The 20771-nt window shown below is 52.6% G+C and overlaps 2 protein-coding genes across 2 annotated transcripts in view; both read left to right on the top strand.

Annotated features, from left to right (window-relative positions):
- KRT82 (keratin 82) overlaps window positions 1–4253 on the top strand; it is a 12188-nt gene extending 7935 nt beyond the window's left edge. Inside the window, exons 6-9 of the mRNA XM_008060397.1 lie at window positions 1981–2106; window positions 2723–2943; window positions 3222–3253; window positions 4012–4253. Coding sequence (XP_008058588.1) covers window positions 1981–2106; window positions 2723–2943; window positions 3222–3253; window positions 4012–4253 — 621 coding nt within the window. The remainder of the gene's footprint in view (window positions 1–1980; window positions 2107–2722; window positions 2944–3221; window positions 3254–4011) is intronic.
- An 8559-nt stretch (window positions 4254–12812) lies between these two features.
- KRT84 (keratin 84) overlaps window positions 12813–20771 on the top strand; it is an 8680-nt gene continuing 721 nt past the window's right edge. The window contains exons 1-10 of the mRNA XM_021713561.1: window positions 12813–13406; window positions 14558–14766; window positions 15252–15312; window positions 15769–15864; window positions 17178–17342; window positions 17471–17596; window positions 18104–18324; window positions 19076–19184; window positions 19722–19786; window positions 20644–20766. Coding sequence (XP_021569236.1) covers window positions 12855–13406; window positions 14558–14766; window positions 15252–15312; window positions 15769–15864; window positions 17178–17342; window positions 17471–17596; window positions 18104–18324; window positions 19076–19184; window positions 19722–19786; window positions 20644–20766 — 1727 coding nt within the window. The 5' untranslated portion in view covers window positions 12813–12854. The remainder of the gene's footprint in view (window positions 13407–14557; window positions 14767–15251; window positions 15313–15768; window positions 15865–17177; window positions 17343–17470; window positions 17597–18103; window positions 18325–19075; window positions 19185–19721; window positions 19787–20643; window positions 20767–20771) is intronic.

The raw sequence follows: 20771 nt of genomic DNA, 5'->3' as shown, positions 1-20771 counted from the left end.
CACCAGGGAACAGAGCAGCCAGCAGTCCCTGTTTTCATGTCACTTTCATTACAGAGGCAAATGCGGGACCTGAGCAGCGGGTGGGGGAGACAGACAATGAGCAAGACAAATATGTGCAGGGGATATATGTTAGACGATGACACACACTATGGAGACAACAGACCAGATGAGGATAGAGAATGTCGAGGGAGTACCATCAGGAAGGGTGCGCTTACCCACCCAACACAAGGAGGCAGGAAGTCATGGCAAAGGTAGAGCAGAGGGTTAAGGGAGTTGGGTGGGAGAGGCAACACGTTGTGTCTGGAAAGGCAGAGGTGCTGTCATTTGATCGGATCCTGAAAGACAAGGAAGATTTCAGTGGCAGAGAATGGGGGAGGGTGGGCCTGGCTGAGGATCAGTCGGAGCCGACACAGCAGCTAGTTAGCGAGGTGTCATATGCATATGCAGCTCACTGTGAAGGAGATTGAGATCAGATGCAGAAGTGACTTGGGGCTGAACTGCAGCACACCTGCAGAGATGTACAAAGTCCTTTGGACAGTTCTGAAGGTAGTAGGAACCACTGCCCAGGAAGTGACCCAAGAGGTACCCTGCTCATCTTCTGGAGATAGGGTGATCAGAAGTATCAAACCCTAGCCTGGAGTCAGCCCCAGTGACTCACTCTGTGGCCAGGTTTCACACCTGGCTGGCCCCTCCTCTGGTTGCCCCTGGGTCACCCATCAGTCAGGTGGGCTCAGGTGGGATACAGCCATCTCGTTTTCCATCCTTCTGAGTCAGAGTCATAGAGGCAATTCTCTTGTTCTTCCACGTAGCTATGAGGGTCCGAAAATTTTTAAAAATAGTTAAAACAAATTCAGTCTTCATATTTTTCTCAGATAGCTTAAATTACAAAAGTAGACTGCCCAGGATGACACAAGGCTCCAGGACACCATCGGGGATCCAGGCTTCTTGTAGCTTTTCATTCTGCCATCTAAGATGGGCTTCATCTTCATGTGCTTTAACACATGCTGTGTACTCATGGTGTCCCGCGATAGTTGTGACGCCTCCAATATCTCACACCCATGGTAGTCAGGAAGAGGAACAAAGAGGGGGAAATTTCCATTGAGTCATTCTCCACTTTACAGAGATTTCTTAGAAGCCCTACCCTGCAATGGCCAGAGATCTCACTTCTTAGGAGTCTGAGAAATATTCTCTTATCTGGGCTTACTGTCATCTCAACTAAAAGCAGCACTCTGTTTTAAGAAAAAGAGAAGAGTGAGTATTTATCAAGCAACTGCAGGCTTCCCCACAGTTGCCAAATAACAAAAAAGTCAAAGAGCATGACTATGCCCTTATCTCTCATTTTATATTTTCTGGGCAAGACTCCGTCCAGAGCTACTACCAGAAAGTCTAAAGTGGGCTAATTTTTTAAAAAATCTATAAACGAAATCTGTATGCATCCTATACAGAAATTGGATTCAGCGAGCAAAAACAAATTTTTTTAAGTGACACGTCAAGATAGGGTATAACATTGCATTTTGGTCTTGACCATTTTGAGGGAAAAACATACAAATGGACTCATCCTGATGGGCAGTCGTGGTCTGACCTCAGTCCTCGGTCTGTTAGGCAACCCGGGCAGAGCACAGAAACCCTTTTCGAGGTCCAGAGGAACATCAAAAAGAGGACGAGCCCCCGGGAGACCTCGGGTCCTGGGGCAGAGAGACATGGACCAGACGCAGAACAGTCAAGCAGAGGGGAGGGGCTCATGGGGCTTGGAGAAGGGTTGGACAAGCCTGAAGACTCAGAGCTGGGGGGTGAGATGGGACTCAGGGGCAGCCCTCGCAAGGACCCCAAAATTGCCCAGAAATGCAAAGGGATCAGAGAGCAGGACAAGTACGAGAAGCCCAAGAGCTAGGAAGTCACTGGAGAAGAGGGGGGGAGGGTGAAAGGGGGCTGTGTGCGGCCTGGGGCTCTGACCGCTCTGAGTGTCCCCCCCCCCCGCAGTATGAGGAGCTGAGGCTGACCGCCGGGAACCACTGTGACAATCTCCGCAACCGCAAGAACGAGATCCTGGAAATGAGCAAGCTCATTCAGCGACTGCAGCAAGAAATCGAGCACGTCAAAGCCCAGGTGAGGCCGGGAAGACCTCCTTGCCATGGGAACCCATCCGAGGTCAACTCCCTCTTGTGAACCAGGCGGGGTGGGGTCGGTCCTTCCTGCGAGTGCTGTTGCGGGGAGAGTCCCCGTGTACTGCCTCTCTTGAGAGGAACCAAGCCCTTTCCACAAAAGAGCTGAGCAGCTGCAGGAAATAGCCAGGTTCCCACAGAGGCTAGGGGACCTACTGTCGGAGATGCTTAACCAGACTTGAGGAGAGAAAAGATGTTCTCTGTGGTCCTTTCTAACCCAAGGACGCTGTGATGCTACGATACTGAAGTTCAAGGTGACTCTGAGTTGTCAAAATGAAACCACACCCACTCTATTCTCCTAGGCTAGCAAAGGCGTTTGAAATCTACTAGGCCCCAAGAAATTGCTCGGCATAGCTAAGAGGAAAATCTCACATCTCCTCAAGGTATTTTAGACAGAAAATCAGTCCCGATTCCCTGGAGAAATCAGCTGTCACAATCCTAGAATGAAACCCACAGCAAGTGAGAACCTGGCACGTGACCACCACCAGGTTCTCTCTATTCTTCTGGGACCCGGGCTCAGGGCTCCGGGACTCCCAGTGATGCCTTTTTGCCCTCCCCAGCGCTGCAAGCTCGAGGGTGCAATAGCCAAGGCCGAGCAGCAGGGCGAGGCGGCCCTCAGCGACGCCAAGTGCAAGCTGTCGGGGCTGGAGGAGGCCCTGCAGAAGGCCAAGCAGGACATGGCCTGCCTGCTCAAGGAATATCAAGAGGTGATGAACTCCAAGCTGGGCCTGGACATCGAGATCGCCACCTACAGGCGCCTGCTGGAGGGCGAGGAGCACAGGTGAGCTCCCACAGGAAGGCTGGCGAGGGCGAGACGCCAGGTGTGGACATCACCCAGCCCTCTGGCGGTGGTTGCTGCTATTACCACCCGTCCTCACTGAAAACCCACAACAGCACAAAGGTCGTGGCTAATGGCACTGAAAACCCACAACAGCACAAAGGTCGTGGCTAATGGGGTCATTGGCCGGGATGGGAGAGGGGAGAGGCTGCCTTTACTACCTCTGAGGGCCTTCCTCCCTCTGATGTAGTTACCTGTCTTCTTTTGCCTTTTATCCCCAGGCTGTGTGAAGGCATTGGGCCCGTGAATATCTGTAAGTAACTGAGCCATACCCCAAGGGCTCTGGGGTCTTGGGGGTTGATCACTCTCACATAGAGAGCCCACATCACTCCCACTCAGACTCTGATGCCTCCCCCACTCCAAAGGAAGAGGTTTGCCGGCCATGAGGTCCCGGGCTGGCATAGAAGCTCTCCTGCAGGCTACCGTACACCTCCTGGGAGTCAGAACTAGGAGCAGATTTACAGCACAGTTCCAGTGCTTCAGGGCTCGGAAGTCTCAAAGCACCACACTGACAAGAGGATGTGCTTTCCTAGGTGGCTCTTGCCTGTAATCCCAGTGCTTTGGGAGGCCAAGTTGGGAGGATTGCTTGAGCCCGGGAGTTCGAAACTAGCCTAGGCAACTTAGCGTGTCCTTGTCGCTAAAAAAAAAAAAAAAAAAAAAATTAACCAGGTGTGCACGCACCTGTATTCCCAGTTGCTTGGGAGACTGAGATGAGAGGATCACCAGGAGGCTGAGGCTGCAGTGAGCCGTGATCGTGACACTGCACTCCAGCCTGGGTGGCAGAGTGAAACCCTGACTCCAACGAAAGAAAAAAGAAGCAGACTCAGGAAGGAGGAGGGCAAGTAGAAACAGAGTGTGAAGCAGACATCAGATCTGGCCCTGCCAGGGCTGGAGGGGAAGAGGAGAGACACACTGGGACCTTCTGAGCACTTCACACAGTCAGGGTGGGGACACATGGGCACTGGTGGCTGGAATGGAGGTATCCTTAGAGTGATCCCTCCTGTTCCACAGCCGTAAGCAGCTCCAAAGGCGCCATCCTGTATGAGCCATGTGGGGTCAGCACGCCTTTGCTGAGGACCGAGTACTGCCCTGGGAGCACCAGCGTCCTCAGGAGCAGCGGAGGCTGCAGTGTGATGGGCACTGGTGAACTTTACATCCCCTGTGAGCCCCAGGGGCTGCTGGGCTGTGGGGGCACAAGGAGCTCCAACACAAAGCTGGTGGCTGGGAGCAGCCCCTCCAGTCGCCAGTGTTAACGCTGCCCTGAGGCTGGAAACCCCGGGGACAGGGTCCAGCCTTGTGGCCCTAGATGTCACACCCCCACCAGGCTGAAGACAAAGACTTTCCAAAACCTCGCCTTCCTATACGACTCAAAATCCCCTTCAGTGTTCCCCGGGAGCTGAGGCACCCCTCACCCCTCTCACTTAGTTGTGTGCAGACTCCAAGCTGAGCCCTGGGAGTGGAGATGGGAGGAAAAGACGGAGAGTGTGTCATGTCATGCCTGGACTGGAGGCAGGCTGGGAGAACAGCCATGGCTCCCAGAGGCAAGTGGACACATCACAGTCGGCCTTGTGGGTTACCCCACGGAAGTTTCCCCACAAAGTCAGACTCCCCTTCCCACCCCAGGGTCCCTACCTCCCTTACTTCCAGCTCTCATGCATCTACAAAGAGAGAACTTATTCTAATACCACTTGGAATGTGCACTACTGCAAACATCCAAAGGAGACATCTCGAATCCCATTCTGAATCCCAAAGACACATGCCAAGATTTTAGAATCAGGGAAGACCTGCCAATGTCCCCTCAGGACAGAAAATCTAGAGGGGGTCTTGGGCAGTAGATGTACTTGCTCAGGTATATTGAACTCAGACTATGAAAGTTAAGAAAATAGCTCTTTTTCCTGCACTCACATGGTGGGGGGATTGACAGCAGGGAAATGCCCAGGACAAAGGGCAAGGGGGCATGGAATGCTTACAGGCAAGAGTTGACATTATTTACCCCATGGAATTGCCCCAACCTGGCTTCTGCCCACCCCTTCTGTACATAGATGCCCTTTCTCATTCCCTCCCCTTCTGTTCCTCTTGGTTCAGGTCTGACATGGCGGTGATGTGGGGCTGGCCAAGCCCATCTGGGGGGCTGTGGCCCAGGGCCTGGGGCTGGGAGAGGGAGAGGGAGAAGTTGGGCTGACTCCAGCTCCCAGAAGCCCCTCCTACCAATCCCCACCCACCCAGGAGCCAAGGCCTCTGCCATGAGCATCTGAGCTTGTCTGTTCCCAATAAACTCACTCTGCTTATAGGCTACAAGAAACAGCATTCTTCATCTTGCTCTGCGGGGAGGGGGGTGTGATAAGACTGTGGGGGGGACCCGTGAGCAGAGTCTCTGGGGACAGGAGGTGTGGTGTGGGAATGGAAATGAAAATTATTATTCAAAAGGAAAAACAACATGTAAGTGATTTGCAGGTGGCTGGTGAAATAAATATGGCTCCATACAGATCACACCTACAAACTATACCACATCACAGCCCAATGTTGCTCAATTCACTTGCCACATCAAAAACCACATGTCTGTTGAACATAAACACCTCGCTACATCCTTTTAAAAAAATCTCATGGGGTCCTCTGTCATGTCTAGACTCAGCAGCTCTCAGGCCCTGGACTCTGTCCCCTGTCCTTGACCATTCCCAGTGCCTGGATAGTCCCGGCCCGGAAAAAGAGGTGAAGACAGTGGTAGCCCATCGAGGGAGGAGGGTCAGTCTCCTTTCCCCCTGTAGAGAGCCCCACGACCTGGAAATTGGGTGGCTGCAAGTTCACCCTCTGCAAGGCCTCGGCATCCTTCTCTGTGCCTTACTAATCCCCTGAAACAGCCCTTTTTCAGGGGCTTTCTCCCCCAGGGCTGCCTTTTCCTGAGAGCTGGGATGACTTCCCCTGCCCCAGTTTCCCGCAGAGTACCTATTCTGTCCCAAGCCCTGCATCCAAGGCTGGTGATCCCAGGATGACTAAGACATCCTCTTAACTCTGAAGGAACATTCCACCCCACAAAGGGACCATAAATAACAAATGCCAAAGAGCATACAAGCCATAAGAAGCCACTAACAATGTGCCCAGGAAGGGGGTCAGAGAGGCTGTCTAGAGCTATTCATGGGCAGCATATTCCAGAAATGCTTTCCTTCACTTTTTCATTCTCTCAATCTATATTTACCAAGCACCTGCCATGGATCAGGCCACCCCGGGGTTGGCGATACAGTGGTGAACAAGACATTACGCCAAATGAAAGAATCCAGTCACTAACGTCCACCTATGAGATGATTCCATTCACAGGAAAGTCCAGCTAGGCATGGTGGCTCACACCTGTAATCCCAGCACTTTGGGAGGCCAAGGCAGAAGGATGGTTTGAGCCCAGGGGCTGAAGGAGTTCCAGGTGTCGTGGCAGAAGGTTTCTTCCAGAGGTGATGAGAAGATTCTAGAATTGGCTGTGGTGGTAGTTACACATACCAAAAGCCGTTGAGTTCCACATTTTAAATAAGCGAATTGCATCATCATGTAAATTATTTCTCAATAAGGCTGTAATAAAAGAAATGAGGCCCTGGCCCCACACTTCATGGGGCTTACAGTCTAGCAGGAAATACAGACCTGGAATGCAACACGACATGTGAGGATTGTGAGGGCCACGGGAGACAGACCTGAGGGTCCCACCTTAGTCATGAGGCCCCGGGAGCTCCCAGGAGAGGCGGTAGGCAAGCCGGAGTCCTGACAGCGGAAGAACTATCGGAGTAGGAAGCTCACTGGGGCCCTTGGTAGAGCATCATCAGGTGGGAACTAGACACACAGGAAAGCACATTCACATACAGGGAGGGAGGGCAGGGGCTCCGGGGCCCCAGGGCCTGAGAGCCCGGGCTCCCACTAGATGCCTTCACTGGCCCTGGTGCCAGCTAAGCTCACTGCTGACTCATAACTCAGGGACATTCTGTCCCGGAGTCAGCAAAAAACAAGAGATCCCAAGGCGACCCCCACTTACATCCCCTAGATGGACCCAAGGTCCAGAAACTCCCCATGTCTTCAGTGTTTTGACCGAGGTGTGAAGAAAGGAGGAGAGGGAAGGGAGATTCCCCACCCTACTGTGAAGTGAGCTCCAGGCCTGGCGGTTGTCCCCTTGGGACTTCGGTTCCAAGGTGTCTGGGCTGCTGGTGAGCGTCTGCCTGGCTCCGTGGATATGTACAGCTCACCCCAGGAGTGGGGACCTCAGCACAGAAGCCGGGACACACCCCTCCACCCAGAGAATCCCTCAGGGACTCCCCTCCTTCTCTAGAAGGAGATGACTCAAGGTAGGCGTCCACATTCCACTCAACCTGGCAAACACTTCCTCAGGCCAGCCCTGCACTGGATGCTGGGAGGCAGGAGGCCCAGTCCCTGTCCTCAGCAAGACACAGAGACCTGTTTGCACCAAGGCAGAGCCTCATCGCATTCAACTCAGCCTGGAGAAGCCAGATCCCAGCCTCTTCAGAGCATCCCAGCCAGGATAAGATGGGGGCCAGCTTGAAAAGGCATGAGAGGACCTGGAATGATCTCGTTTCTGCGTCTGTCCCCACAGAACGTGTCCTGTGTCCTGTCCCTCTCCTTCCTGCGTCCTCCCCCAGCCTCCCTTCTCCCCCACAATTTCCCTCCTTTCTCCCCTGGCCCTTTGGGTATCCCCAATGGCCCTTCCTCACACCAATCACATCTGTGGCCCCACCCACTACTGCCATTCTCCAGTCAGGGTCAATCAGTACCCAGAAAGAATCCTGGCACGGGCTTGGACTGGGGCAGAGGCTCCAGAAATGGCACCGTAAGCCAAGACGGGGAGCTCGGGGGGGTCACTAAACCCACAGAAGGGAGAAGCTGTCCTAGCCCTCTCCATACCTAAGTGCCATGTCGGGCACTCATCATCACCCAATAAAGAGGTGAACTGACCTAGACGCCCACCAAGAGTAACATTTTCACTTTGGACAGATGACAGCTGTGTGGAGCATTTGAATTCAACCTGAAAAAAAAAATCATCCTTCCTGGAAGGCCAAACAAGACGCTTCATCTCCCTGGGGAGGTGTGTTCACTCATGTGAGAGGGCAGAGCAGGTGGTCCTGGCAAGGGTGGGCTCAGCCTCCCCTCCCCACCTGGCTCCTGCAAATGGAGGGGGTGGAGGGTTGGTGGGGGGACCTCCTGGGCTTCCTTTCCCAGCAGGGGCAGGTCTCAGCATGAGAACCTCCCCAGCCAGGCCCTCTCTCCAGCACAGACTTGTCCTGGGGCAAAACGGAAGGCAAGCAGAGGAAGCCTTCTCAGCATGGGGCTTCCCCATTCTCTCCTTCCCACGCAGACACCCGGCCTTATTCACAGCGGACCCAGGGCTCCCAGACCCTGCTAGGCCAAGTGGGGAGGGCCCCTCCCTCATACCTCTACCCCTCCCTTCCCCTCCTCAGCATCTCTCCCTCCTCCCGACTCAGCAGATAGCATCGTGATGACCCAGCAGCCAGCACACAGTGACACCACAGTAGAGCCTGGGCTCAGCGGGCAGATCAGAGGATTACTCTCAGACTGACTGACAACAGCAAGAAGAAACTGTCGCCGCAGCAAAACCTCCAGCCCAGAGTTGCCGGGGCAACTCCTCCCTCTCTCTGCACCTGCCACCCCCTAAAAACCAGCCAAGGGTTGTATGATGCGTCGTCTGGTGAAATAACACATCAGAGCTGTAAACTGCTGACAGCGACAGCTCATCCCGGAACAGAGGTTTTGCTTGACTGGGCCCAATTACCCCCGCCCCACCCTGCCTGGTCAGGGTTGAGGGAAGCTGGGACATGGGACAGCCTGGGAATGGCTCATGGGGTTTGAACGATCCTGGAGTGGGAAGGGGCAGGTGCTGGGCGGGAACAAGGGTGACTGCTTAGGAGTGAAGGGAGGCTGTACAAAACAGAGAGGAAAAGGGATGATGGGAAGGAGGACAGAGGAGGGAGAAGTGGAGAGCCCAGCCAGCTGCCAGGTACCCCACAGTGCACAGCCAAGGTAACACACGTTTTGTCCTTGAGATGGGATGAAGAAGGTGTAATTCCAGGAAACTGAGGCTTAGCGCCTAAACAATGTCCCAAGGTCACTGGTATACCACGGATGGGGAGTGACCAGTAACATTATTGAAAAGGGCCAGCACATGGCAAGCGTAAAAAGCAGGCTGGCTGCTAGTGAGCTGTGGGGTTGGCTGTAAGCCCTCTACAGATAAGCACTCCACATGCAGCACCAGCGCCTGGAGCAGAACCTTGCCACCACCCTGCTCTTGGTGCCTCAGTATTCAAGGTCACACTGTTGGTCGGTAGCAACACTGGTCACACCCCAGTCCATGTGACTCCAAAATCGGTATCAAGTCTTCTGTTCCCAACTGATGAGCTCTAGGCCATCCCTCCCATTCCCTCCCCCTTTCACCTCCACAGGGGGTTTTCTGGTCCCCTCCCCAATCTTCTGGAACCCCTTGCTGGTCTCAGAGAAGTAGAATGTCCTCTCCTTCCAGCAGCTGGACTCAGACCCCCCAAGAGGCTGCAGCGGGAGGGCAAACTGGATCGGTTCTCCTGTGTGCTCTCAAGTGTCTACACCGCAGTCCTCTCCCAGACCAGGGCCAGCCCTATCCATTTGGGAGCCTGGAGCCTCCTTTTCCTGAAGAATCTACAAACCAAATGCCCGAATTTCTCTTCTGTATACTTCTTGCTCCCTTCTCCTCCTGCTTTTAGTCTTAGCAGTGTATTCATTCACTCAACAAAACAATATGCATGCCCACCACATGCCCCACTGCTCTAAGCCCTGAGGACCCAAGGAGAACAAAAAGCACGGGCAAAGCCTGCCTCCTGCAGTGTTTGCTCTAGCCAGGCAGATGGCCAGCAGGCAAACCCATGTGGGGCAGGACCTTGGGTGGCTCAAGTGCTGGGGAGAGAAGGAAGCAGGACAGGAAGCCAGGCAGAACGTGGGGTCAGAACCCCAAGAGGGAAAAGAAGGCAACCTATGAACAAAGCCCTAGAAGAGCTGAGGAACCTGCCAGGTGGCTAGCTGGGGGGAAAAAAGCAGCTAGGAGGTGAGGGACTGAGGCAAGAATCTTCCTGCCTATCGGATGGACCTCCAGAAGGCAGGAGCAGGGAACAGAGTGCACAGCAGGACAGGTGGAGGGAGTGAGGTCAGAGAAGGGGGAGCATCCTACGAGGCACTGACTCTGGGAAACCATGGGAGGGCTTTGAGCACAGAAGTGACATGATGCTCTAGCATGTATTCAAAGGATCGTCTGACTTTGGTGCTAAGAAGAGTCTGAAGGGGTGCGGGAGGAGGCTGGGATACCAGCTGCGAGGATGGTTCAGTGGATCCTGGGGGAAGCAATGGGCTTAGGTGGGGTGTGGGGAGGAGACAAGGATGGTGGGAAGGAGTAGCAGTCTGGGTATGTTCTGAAGGGAGAATTTGCCAATGGATTGAATCTGGGATATGGGAAAAAAAGACAGAGGATGACTCCAGGAGTTGCCTGAGCAACTGCAGAGATAGTAAGGTTGGCAAGCAGGGCATATTGAATAGGAACAATTAGGAGAATTGTTTGTATATAAAGTTGGCCCTCTGCATCCATGGGCTCAACCAACCACGGACTGAAAATATTCCTAAGAAAGTATTGTGTCCATGCTAAGCAAGTACAGACTTTTTTTTCTTATCATTCCCTGAACAGTACAGTATTAAGATTATTTACGTAGCATTTACATTGTATTATAAATAATCTAGAGATGATTTAAAGGATACAGGAGGATGTGTGTAGGTTACATGCAAATTCCGGGCCATTTTATATCAGGGACTTGAGCATCTCTGGATTTTGGTATCCACAAGGGGTCCTGGAACCGATCCCCCGTGGATACTGAGGAACGACTGTCTTCAGTTGGAGATGCCTGTCTGATAGCCAAACAGAGATATTGATGAAATGCATGTGTGAAGTACAGGGGGCAGGATTCTGAGGTGGAGATAGGGCTTGGCAGTCATTCGTGGGCAGATAGCATTTAAAGTCATGTGTCTGTATGATATCACCAAGGGAATGAGTCTGAAGGTGAGAACAGGTCTCAGAGACTCTGCAGGGTCTAGAGGCTGGGGACCGGAGGAGAAATCAGCTAAGAAGACTGACAAGAGTAGCAAGATGGAGGGAGAGTTCAGTGTCTAGAAATCAAAAGAAAGTGATTCATGGGAAGGGGCTGACTATGGCCAGTACTGCTGAGAAGTCACAAGACATGAAGGCTGAAGACAGACCACTGAACTTAATACAGAGCCACCAGTGACCTTGACAAGAATGTTCTCTTGTTAGCATTTTTTTTTTGTTGCTTGTCTTCCCCCTCAGACATATGGCTGATAGCTAGAAATAGAAAGTAGTGCTCATCTGAGCTGGATACATCTGGTCAAAAGCACCCATTCCCTTCCAAGTAGAATCCCAAGCCTCCCAAAGAACCGCCAAGCATCTAGTCAAATATGAGATCCCCCAGGCCCAAGTTACACTAGACAGAAAGGGTAGACACCAGCCTGTCTCTTGGTCCTGGGATAGCTGCATTGATGACCATGATAACAATATCCAGTTGCTGAGAGCTTTCGTATTCTGCCCAGATGCTTCTTGCTTTGTGTCTCTCTATCCTAACCCAAGATGTATCAATAATTCTGGGAATCCATGTGAACAGAACTGTAAATCAGCCCCATTGACAGTTTGGGGAAACAGAATCATGTAGTTAATTTCCACACAGACTAAATCATTAACAATGCTTGGGCCTCAATTCATGCCACAAAAGTGTCAACTGCTGGACATATTCAAGATAAATCTGCCTGGTGTGGTGGTGCATGCCTGTAGTCCCAGCTACTCAGGAGGCTGACATGGAAGGATCACTTGAACCCGGGAGTTAAGCAACAGTGAGCTATGATCATTCCACTCCACTCCAGCCTGAGTGACAGAGTAAGACCCTATTTTTTAAAAAAAAGAAAGAAAGAAGAAAAAAAAAGGTATATCTTCCCCTACTACCACAAGGATAGAGACTCACTTTTTAGTCTGTACCTTGGGCATTAAGCACACTGCTTGGTACAGAGTAAGCCACCCATAATTGTTGAATGAACTCAAATGAATGAATATCCTTTGAGCATCTCAACTCAAAGATGTGTCTACACTAGCCCAAATGAGCTTTACTGTACACTCCACTCTTGTATACACAGCCAAACCTATCTGTCGTGGAGGCTAGATAAAACACTACAAAGTATTTTCTGATTATCTGATGTATCTGCAGGGATGTAATAGACTGACTGTTTGCTCTCCACTTCATTCCTTCCTTGGAGCTCTGCAGACCCTGTCTCTTTTTGGCACACACTACCCCTCTCTTTAGGGAGGTATATCTTCATAAATGCGCCCCTTTGGGTCTTCTGCTAGGTCTGTTACCATCCTAACTTTCCAGTGGTTAGCCACACTTGCAGTGAAAAAGCCCATTGCGTTTATGACCAAAGCAAATTAAGGTCCCCGTAATGGCAATTGTGGTGGACTGATGGGGGAAAAGAGGCCTGTCATGTTTATGTGTTGATGTGTTTTTAATGTTTATGGGTTTGATGGTACAGCCCCATCCTGATGAGAATAGGTGTGTCTGAGTTAGCTCATTGTCAAGGAGGTTATAAGCATGAAGAGTTTCTGCTAACTACCCAAGCTCATAAATGCCTGCAAATGGCTTTTTTCGGTTTTATAGGGCCAAGCCTCAGATCGCCACACACATAAAAGGGGTGACAGCAATCCACTGGCCTTAGAGGGACTCCCAGCTCCAGCTCGCCTATTCTCCACTTGCTCTGTTGCTCTCGCCCAGGAAGCTACCATGTCTTGCCGCTCCTACCGAGTCAACTCCGGCCGCCGGGTGGGCAATTTCAGTTCCTGCTCAGCAGTGACCCCCCAGAGCCTGAACTGCTTCCGGGGCAGCACCGTCTCCTGCAGGAGTGGGCCCAGCTTCCGGGGCCTAGGCGGCTTTGGTAGTCGGAGCGTCATCACCTGTGGATCGTACTCACCACGGATGGCAGCCGTCGGCCCTCGGCCCGTCCGTTGCAGAGTCGGCTTTGGCGCTGGTGGTGGCACAGCCTTTGGTTTTGGTGATGGGAGTGGTGTTGGTCTGGGGCTCAGGGCCGGCAGTGCCGTTGGTCTGGGGTTTGGGACTGGCAGTGGCCTTGGCTATGGCTTTGGTGGTCCTGGCTTCGGCTACAGAGTCGGAGGACTTGGAGTCCCCATAGCCCCATCGATCACAGCTGTGACTGTCAATCAGAGCCTGCTGACTCCCCTGAACCTGGAGATTGACCCCAATGCCCAGAGGGTGAAGAAGGATGAGAAGGAGCAGATCAAGACCCTCAACAACAAGTTTGCCTCCTTCATTGACAAGGTACCTACTACAGCAGCTGGATGTCCAGCTCTAGGCTGAGGACAGCTGAAATGCACCGGAGTGCACTTTCCCTTAGAAGAACCGACCTTGACCCCATCCTTCAGGTGTCCACCCAGGGCATTGCAGTGGGATTTCTGGGTTGCTCTGCTGCACAGCAAGGACTGTGCAGAGGAAATGATATGGAGGATAGACTGAGACAGTGGTGATGTCTCCGGAGAAAAGAGAAACATCTAGCCCAATCTGAGAGCATCTGGGCAAACTGAGGCATACCATCTGTCCCTTTGAAGCACCTCCCAAGCAGGTTGCGAGCATTAGGACTGGAGCCATGTGTGCTCCAAAGGTTTCATCCTTTGAGATCCTCATGTTCTTTATGAGGGGTCTATCATTTCTGAGGCAAGTAGTCTTATCTGTTAAGACTTAGGAAAGCAGAGAATGGAGTCGAGTCATTTTTGTATAAAAAGCAAATAATTCAGACCCCTCTCCCCGAAGGGACGTCAAGATTCGGCAAGTTGCCCATTTTGAGGGAAACGGGGGAAGGATGCCCGCCAGTCATCCCTGGTCTTCAGGCTGAGACAAGTGGATAGCCCACGGAGGGTGACACCCCACAGCCTTGGCTCTATGGAGATGGGATGCTTTGTGTCTGAGAAGGGAGGGTCACTTCTGTGAGGATCAGTCTCTTCGTCTCTAGAACGAGGGATTGGAGCAAATGCTCTCTAAGTTCTCGTCCAGCTCAGCACACCTCAGCAGATGGAGTGACGAGACATTGGGTAGGACTTCCAATCCGAGAATTCCCACCTGCTAGAATGGCATCCCTCCCTGAATGTCTTTACATTCCCCACCGGGAATGGTGGGCATCCATTTTCAGATACAAGCAGGCCCCATCCTAGGCAGGATCAGTCTTTCCAACTTCCCGATGAGCCACTTGCCCCTTTCTTAGATGAGGACAGGATGCTGAAGGGTCGTGGGCCACAAGTTTCCATTGGTACCTAAGACTGGCTGGCGTGGAGGGGTCACAGACTTGCCTTCCAGCTCCTGCTGAGTCTGAGGAGGAAGGGCACATGACTGAGTCCCCGCCGGCCATCTGAGAATCACTCGGGGCGGATGCCCCCTCGGGCACTTCAAGCGCCTGTCCTCTGCTCCTGTGGATTTAGGTGCGGTTCCTGGAGCAGCAGAATAAGCTTCTGGAGACCAAGTGGAGCTTCCTCCAAGAGCAGAAGCGCGTCCGGAGCAACCTGGAGCCCCTCTTCGAGGGCTACATCAGCACCCTGCGGAGGGAGCTGGAGGTGCAGGTCAGCGACCAGGCCCGGCTCCAAGCTGAGAGGAACCACATGCAGGACGTCCTTGAGGGTTTCAAGAAGAAGTGAGTGACACCTGGACTTGCACAGACTGAGGACAGGCATGGGCTGGTCCCCGAGCTCAGACGAGGGAAGCTGGAAGGATCAGGATTGAATGCTGCTTCCCATTTCAAACCTGGGGAGGGGGCCGGGAGGCTGTTATATTGAAGAGGGAGGAGGAAGCCCTTCTGAGGAAACAGGTGCCCCTGTTCAGCATTCAGTTGGGTCCTCCTTCCTCTGTGGTCATTTCTGTCAGAGGAGCTCAGCAATGGACCAGCATTCCAGATCCCAAATCCAGGCTGAGAAAGTAGAAGGGCTTTGGAGAAACCAAGGGGTACTGGGTCAGAAAATATTTCAAAGACAGACCAGAGAGGATGGCAGCAAGCAGACAGCCACAGGGAACCATGCTCCTGGGTGGACTGAGAGGTCTTGAGTGGGTCAATGTGGAATTGGGAGTGACTGACCCTCAGTTCAGAGTGAGAATTTGTCCTCTCAATCTCGATCACCCCAGGTATGAAGAGGAGGTGGTCCTCCGGGCCAACGCTGAGAATGAGTTTGTGGCTCTGAAGAAGGTAAGAGACAACAGCAGATCAGGCAAACCTCTCTTCAAGGTGGGCAGGTGTTCTCGAGACCCCCAGGAAAACTTCCCAGGCAGCTCTGTGGTGTCTGAGACCACTCACGTCAAAACAGCAGAACCCCTGAGATCATGACAGCTTCCCTAAGGAGCTCTGATTGGGCTTCAGTTATTCAGGATTGGGTCTCATGAGAGCAGAAGTTGGAAAAGGTGACCTGAGGGTCTTGGATTATCTAGATGTTCCTTGCCTCTCACTAAGCCAGCAGCCACCAGGGGAGTTTCTCGTCTGGAGAAGAACAACAGTCACAAAGCTTGTCTTTCACCCAGTGACTCTGCCACCTATGAGCACCCATGGGAAGTGGCCCAGTCTTCTCACCCATCCCCAGGCCCTGCCTAGGTAGAAAGCAAAACAGCAGCCAGGACATGAGTATTTCTCCTTTTCTCTTTCATGCAGGATGTGGACACGGCTTTCTTGAGTAAGTCTGACCTAGAGGCCAACATGGAAGCCCTCATTCAGGAAATCGACTTTCTGAAAACTCTTTACATGGAGGTGAGGGCTCACCTCTAAGGCATCTGAGGAGATCAGTTCTTGGCATGGACTCCCCAAGGGCCTAGTCTGGGCCAGCATGTTTTCAAACCTTTGGTACCATATCCCTTTCCTCCCACTCAAACCTACAAGTGCCACGCACTGATGTATCTGTGAATGGAGAGGCCGAGGTGAGCAAGCCTCTCAGTAGGCTGACTCCAGTTTAAGAGAAACCCCCTGGATCTATGATACAACTCCTTATTGACCAATCAAAGACCAGGGTCTAGAAATGTCATTTTCTAGGGACTGACCAGAAGCCTTTGGAAAAACTGATTTGCCAAGAGAGGTAAGAAAAAATGTGCTGGCTGGGCGGAGTGGCTCATCCTGTAATCCCAGCACTTTGAAAGGCAAAGGCAAGAGGATTGTCTGAACCCGGGGGTTCGAGACCAACCTGGACAACTTGGTGAGACCTCATCTCTACAATAAATCACAAAAAATAGCTGGGTGTGGTAGTGCATGCCTGTAGTTCCAGCTAGTTGGAAGGCTGAGGCGGAAGGATCGTCACAGCCCCGCAGGTTGATGCTGGGGTGGCCGTGAGTGTGACACTGCACTCCAGCCTAGGTGACAGAGTGAGACACCAACTCGAAAGAAAGAAAGGGAGAGAGAGAAAGAGAGAGAGAGAGAGAGAGAAGAAAGAAAGGAAGGAAGGAAGAAAGGAAGGAAGGAAGGAAGGAAAGAAAGAAAAAAGTGTGCTTGACCTAACTAGCCAAATCAGCAATTAATAGGTAGCCTTTGCATCATAAGTGATCTTTTTGCTCTGATCTAGACCAAGCCAGAGCTGAATTCTAGCTCTGAGTGAAATGGATGAGGAAAGCCCCCTCTGGTTCACTCACCTTACAGGCCAATTCCAACCCCCCTGGTTCTATTAGGGACTTAGGATACAAGAATTCCTAGCCCACAGTGCTCTAGAATACTGTCAGCTCTCGATGGCCCATGGCCAGCACAACCACACTGTGGATAATCCAAAGAAACGTTTAAGCCCCAGCATGGCTCCCACTCCCGTCCACCTCATTCCTAGGTCTCCGAGGTCTCAGTAATCACCTAAGCAAGGTAGGGTGTTAAAGGGATGTGTCCAAGTACATCCAGGTTCTAAGTCAGACTGAGATGGTTCTCGGTCCTATTTTTTTCTTTGCCCTTGGTTTGGATGGTCTTGCTTTTCTCTGGGCCATTGAGCAAAGCTCTCTGCCCCTGCCACCACTTCCTGGGCCCCCAGTGGCACAGTGCCAGCTACTGAATGGGACTCTGAGTCCATCTGTCTCTCTGATCCTCTAACACAGGAAATCCAACTGCTGCAATCACACATCTCAGAGACATCGGTTATCGTGAAGATGGACAACAGCCGGGATTTGAACCTTGACGGGATCATTGCCGAAGTCAAGGCCCAGTATGAGGAGGTGGCCAGGCGCAGCCGGGCTGACGCCGAAGCCTGGTACCAGACCAAGGTGGGCAGGGGGAGGCTGGGGAAGAGATGTGGGCATCCTTGAGGGTAAGACTCCTGAGAACCCCAACTCAGTGGGGACTGTGGCCTTGACTTGACCTTTGAACCTCAAAATGCCCTCCTCTCCCTCAGTATGAAGAGATGCAGGTGACAGCTGGTCAACACTGTGACAACCTGCGCAACACACGGAACGAGATCAACGAACTGACCCGCTTAATCCAGAGGCTGAAGGCAGAGATTGAGCACGCCAAGGCTCAGGTGAGCAAAGGACATGAGAGAAGGCCCAGAAAGGGGGGAGGCGGGACCCAAGCACTGGGGAGCCCCAAGTCTGATGAGGTGAGAAAACCACCAAGACCAAGAAACAGAGGAAAGGAGGATTAAGTCCCGGAAGGCTTCCTGAAGGAGGAAAATATGGAAAAAAGGAGAGCTTCCCATATGGAAAGAAAGGGCTGGGGCAGACCAAGGGAGAGGTGAGACAGAAAGACTAGGTTTACCGCCAGACCCCAAGATTTGGGGGAGCAGAAATCAAGAAGGGCAAAGTCAGTGAGGATGGAAACCAAAGAAAAGCAATGCTTCGCACTGCACCTGGTGACGTCAAACTACAGGATCTCCAGTGCCTGGGAGAGCAGCCGCCATGGGGTCCATCCCCGGCTTGGCAACAGGCAATGTCCGCACCAGGAGGGGCAGTGTTTCTAACCCCCCACCCCCATCCCGGGGATCCCCTGACCGCCACCAAAGCCTACCTGCAAACTGCACTCCCCACAGCGTGCCAAGCTGGAGGCAGCAGTGGCCGAGGCTGAGCAGCAGGGTGAGGTGGCCCTCAACGATGCCAAGGCCAAGCTGGCAGACCTGGAAGCCGCTCTGCAGCAGGCCAAGCAGGATATGGCACGACAGCTGCGTGAGTACCAGGAGCTGATGAACGCTAAACTGGGCCTGGACATCGAGATCGCCACCTACAGGCGCCTTCTGGAGGGCGAGGAGAGCCGGTGAGCACCCTGGGAACAGCAGGAGGGACTGGAGTCAGACTTGGCACCCAGGAAGACTAAGTCAGGGGAGGAGGCCTGGTGAAGAACTGCAGAAATGAGCAATCTCTGGGGTGACGATGGCTTTTCTGCAAGCATGAGTCGGGTTGCCCCTACTAGGATGTTAGAAGAAGGCTGTAGGGCCAAGCGTGGTGGTTCACGCCTGTAATCCCAACACTTTGGGAGGCCGAGGAAAGAGGATTGCTTGAGCCCAGGGGTTCAAGACCAGCCAGGGCAACTTGGTGAGAACTCGTCTCTACAATAAATCAAAAAATCAGCCGGGCGTGGTGGTGTGCCTATAGTTCCACCTACTCTGAAGGCTGAGATGGAAGGATCACTTGAGCTCAGCAAGTCAAGGCTGCAGTGGCTGTAACCATGCCGCTGCACTCCAGCCTGGGCAACAGAGTGAGACTCCAACTCAAAAAAAAAAAGGAACAAAGAAGAAGAAGGCTGTAGCTCTGTGCCGCTCAAAGTCCGTAGACAAGTTTGTCATTGGTTGGTTAATTTACTAAAACTAATAATATACATTTCCTCAAATATTTTAATAATTTTGGGATAGGATCTAGGAACATGCAGTGTTTCAAAGCTCTGGGATGTGTGTACAACCAGGGGTGAGACCACTGGTCCACTGGGACAAGAAAGCCCTTTTTCTAGCAAGTAGGTTTCAGGGCACCACCGTGCATGTGAAGTGACTTTTCTTTTTTCCCCTTTTCAGGATCTGTGAAGGTGTTGGACCAGTAAACATATGTAAGAATCTTACATCTTTACCTCTTCACCCATTTCCTTTCCCTTCAAATCTGCTTCACACTGAGGCCCACATTGGAGTCAGGAGGCTTCTGAGATCTGGTCTGGCCATGACAGTCAGGGGATATGGGACCACCTGGCCCGTAAACTAGGAGCAGCTCCTTAGCTGAGGTCTGAGATCTTGCCAGAGCAGCAAACACAAAGGTTTGCAGGGCCTACAGGCAAGAGAGGGTTCTGGAAGACAGTCAGCCCTTCTGCTGACTCTCGGGGACTTAGAAGGGACAGATAGCCCTGTGCCAGGGAGGACTCTCATCTCCCGATGGCAGGGAAGACGACAAGGTTGAATGTAAGTCTCCCTGCTGCACCACCAGACACTCAAAGTATCGAATGTACCCAAAGCACACAGGAGGCACAGGCAAGGCAAGACCCAGCCCCTGCTGTCCAGATTATGCCCTTCTTGAGTAGATGGGTCCTAACCACTGCCAACCTAATCCTGGAAGGATCCCTGGGGTACGGAGCAGGTACTAGCATCCCCATCTTGCCCACCCAAAGGAAGTACGTGGTTTGCTAGAACTCACAGAGCTAGACAGAATTCAAACCCAGATTTCTGAATCCAGAAGCACCTGGGTAGCTCAGACAGCCAGAGCTTCATGTACCTGGAAGACAGCACCCCTAGAGGCGGGTAGGAGAGGCTGTCTGCAGGTGGTCAAGCTTGAGCGGAGACCACAGCCGGCAGGAAGGATGCTGGTAAGAGGAGAGGGCAGGAAAGAGGGTGCCCACTGCAGATGGGGCTGGTCTAAGCAAGAGTCCTGGGGTGTGGGGGTGGGCCCAGTGGGCAGCAGAAGGCTACAAGAGCAGAGGCAGAGCATCAGGGGAGAGATGCTGAGGAACTAGTGTGTGCTGGGTTGGGGAAATTCGGGAACCACCCAAGGACATAATGCAATTGGAAGAAAAAAGCCCGGTGGCTGTTCAGCCGTCTGGACAGTCCATCTCACTACCTGTCCACACACCCCGACCTGACTTTTTAGCCATATACGAGTATAGACAACAGTCAGCCTAGGGAACGTGCAAACATCTGGGGAATTGGCTGAATGCTTCCATTTTAATCTGGATGCTTTGTTGTTGTTGGAGGTTTTTTGTTTTCTGTTTTGCTTGGTTTTGAGTCAGAGTCTCACTCTGTCGCCCAAGCTGGAAGGCGGTGGTAGGATCATGGCTCACCACAGCCTGAACTCCTGGGCTCAGTTGATCCTTCCGCCACAGCCTCCTGAGTAGCTGGGACTAGGGGAGCGCACTATCACACCCAGACAGTTTTGGTTTTTTTTTAAATTTTTTGTGTTGAGATGGGATCTGGCTCTGTTGCCCAGACTGGTCTCGGAACTCCTGGGCTCAAGCCATCCTCCCACCTCGGCTTCCCAAAGTGCTGGGATTACAGGCGTGAACCACCACACCCGACAGGATGTTTGATTTCAGAGTAGTCACAGTCTTTGAGCCACCCAGAGAAGGGAATGAATGCTGACTGTGCAGACAACACTTCCCCAGATGCCACAAGCCCTGCGCGCCCATCAGGGCCCCCGCCCCCGGGGGTGCAGCCCAGGAGGGCAGGGAGGACTGGAGCCTGGAGTGGGCCGCCTCCCTGACGCCGTCTTCCTCCCTCCCGCAGCGGTGAG

Source organism: Carlito syrichta, unplaced genomic scaffold (genome assembly GCF_000164805.1).
Source record: "Carlito syrichta isolate Samal-C Ts95f unplaced genomic scaffold, Tarsius_syrichta-2.0.1 Scaffold304602, whole genome shotgun sequence".
Lineage (NCBI taxonomy): Eukaryota > Metazoa > Chordata > Mammalia > Primates > Tarsiidae > Carlito > Carlito syrichta.
The sequence above is the reverse complement of the archived record's forward strand: the minus strand, read 5'-3'. Positions and strand labels throughout refer to the sequence as shown.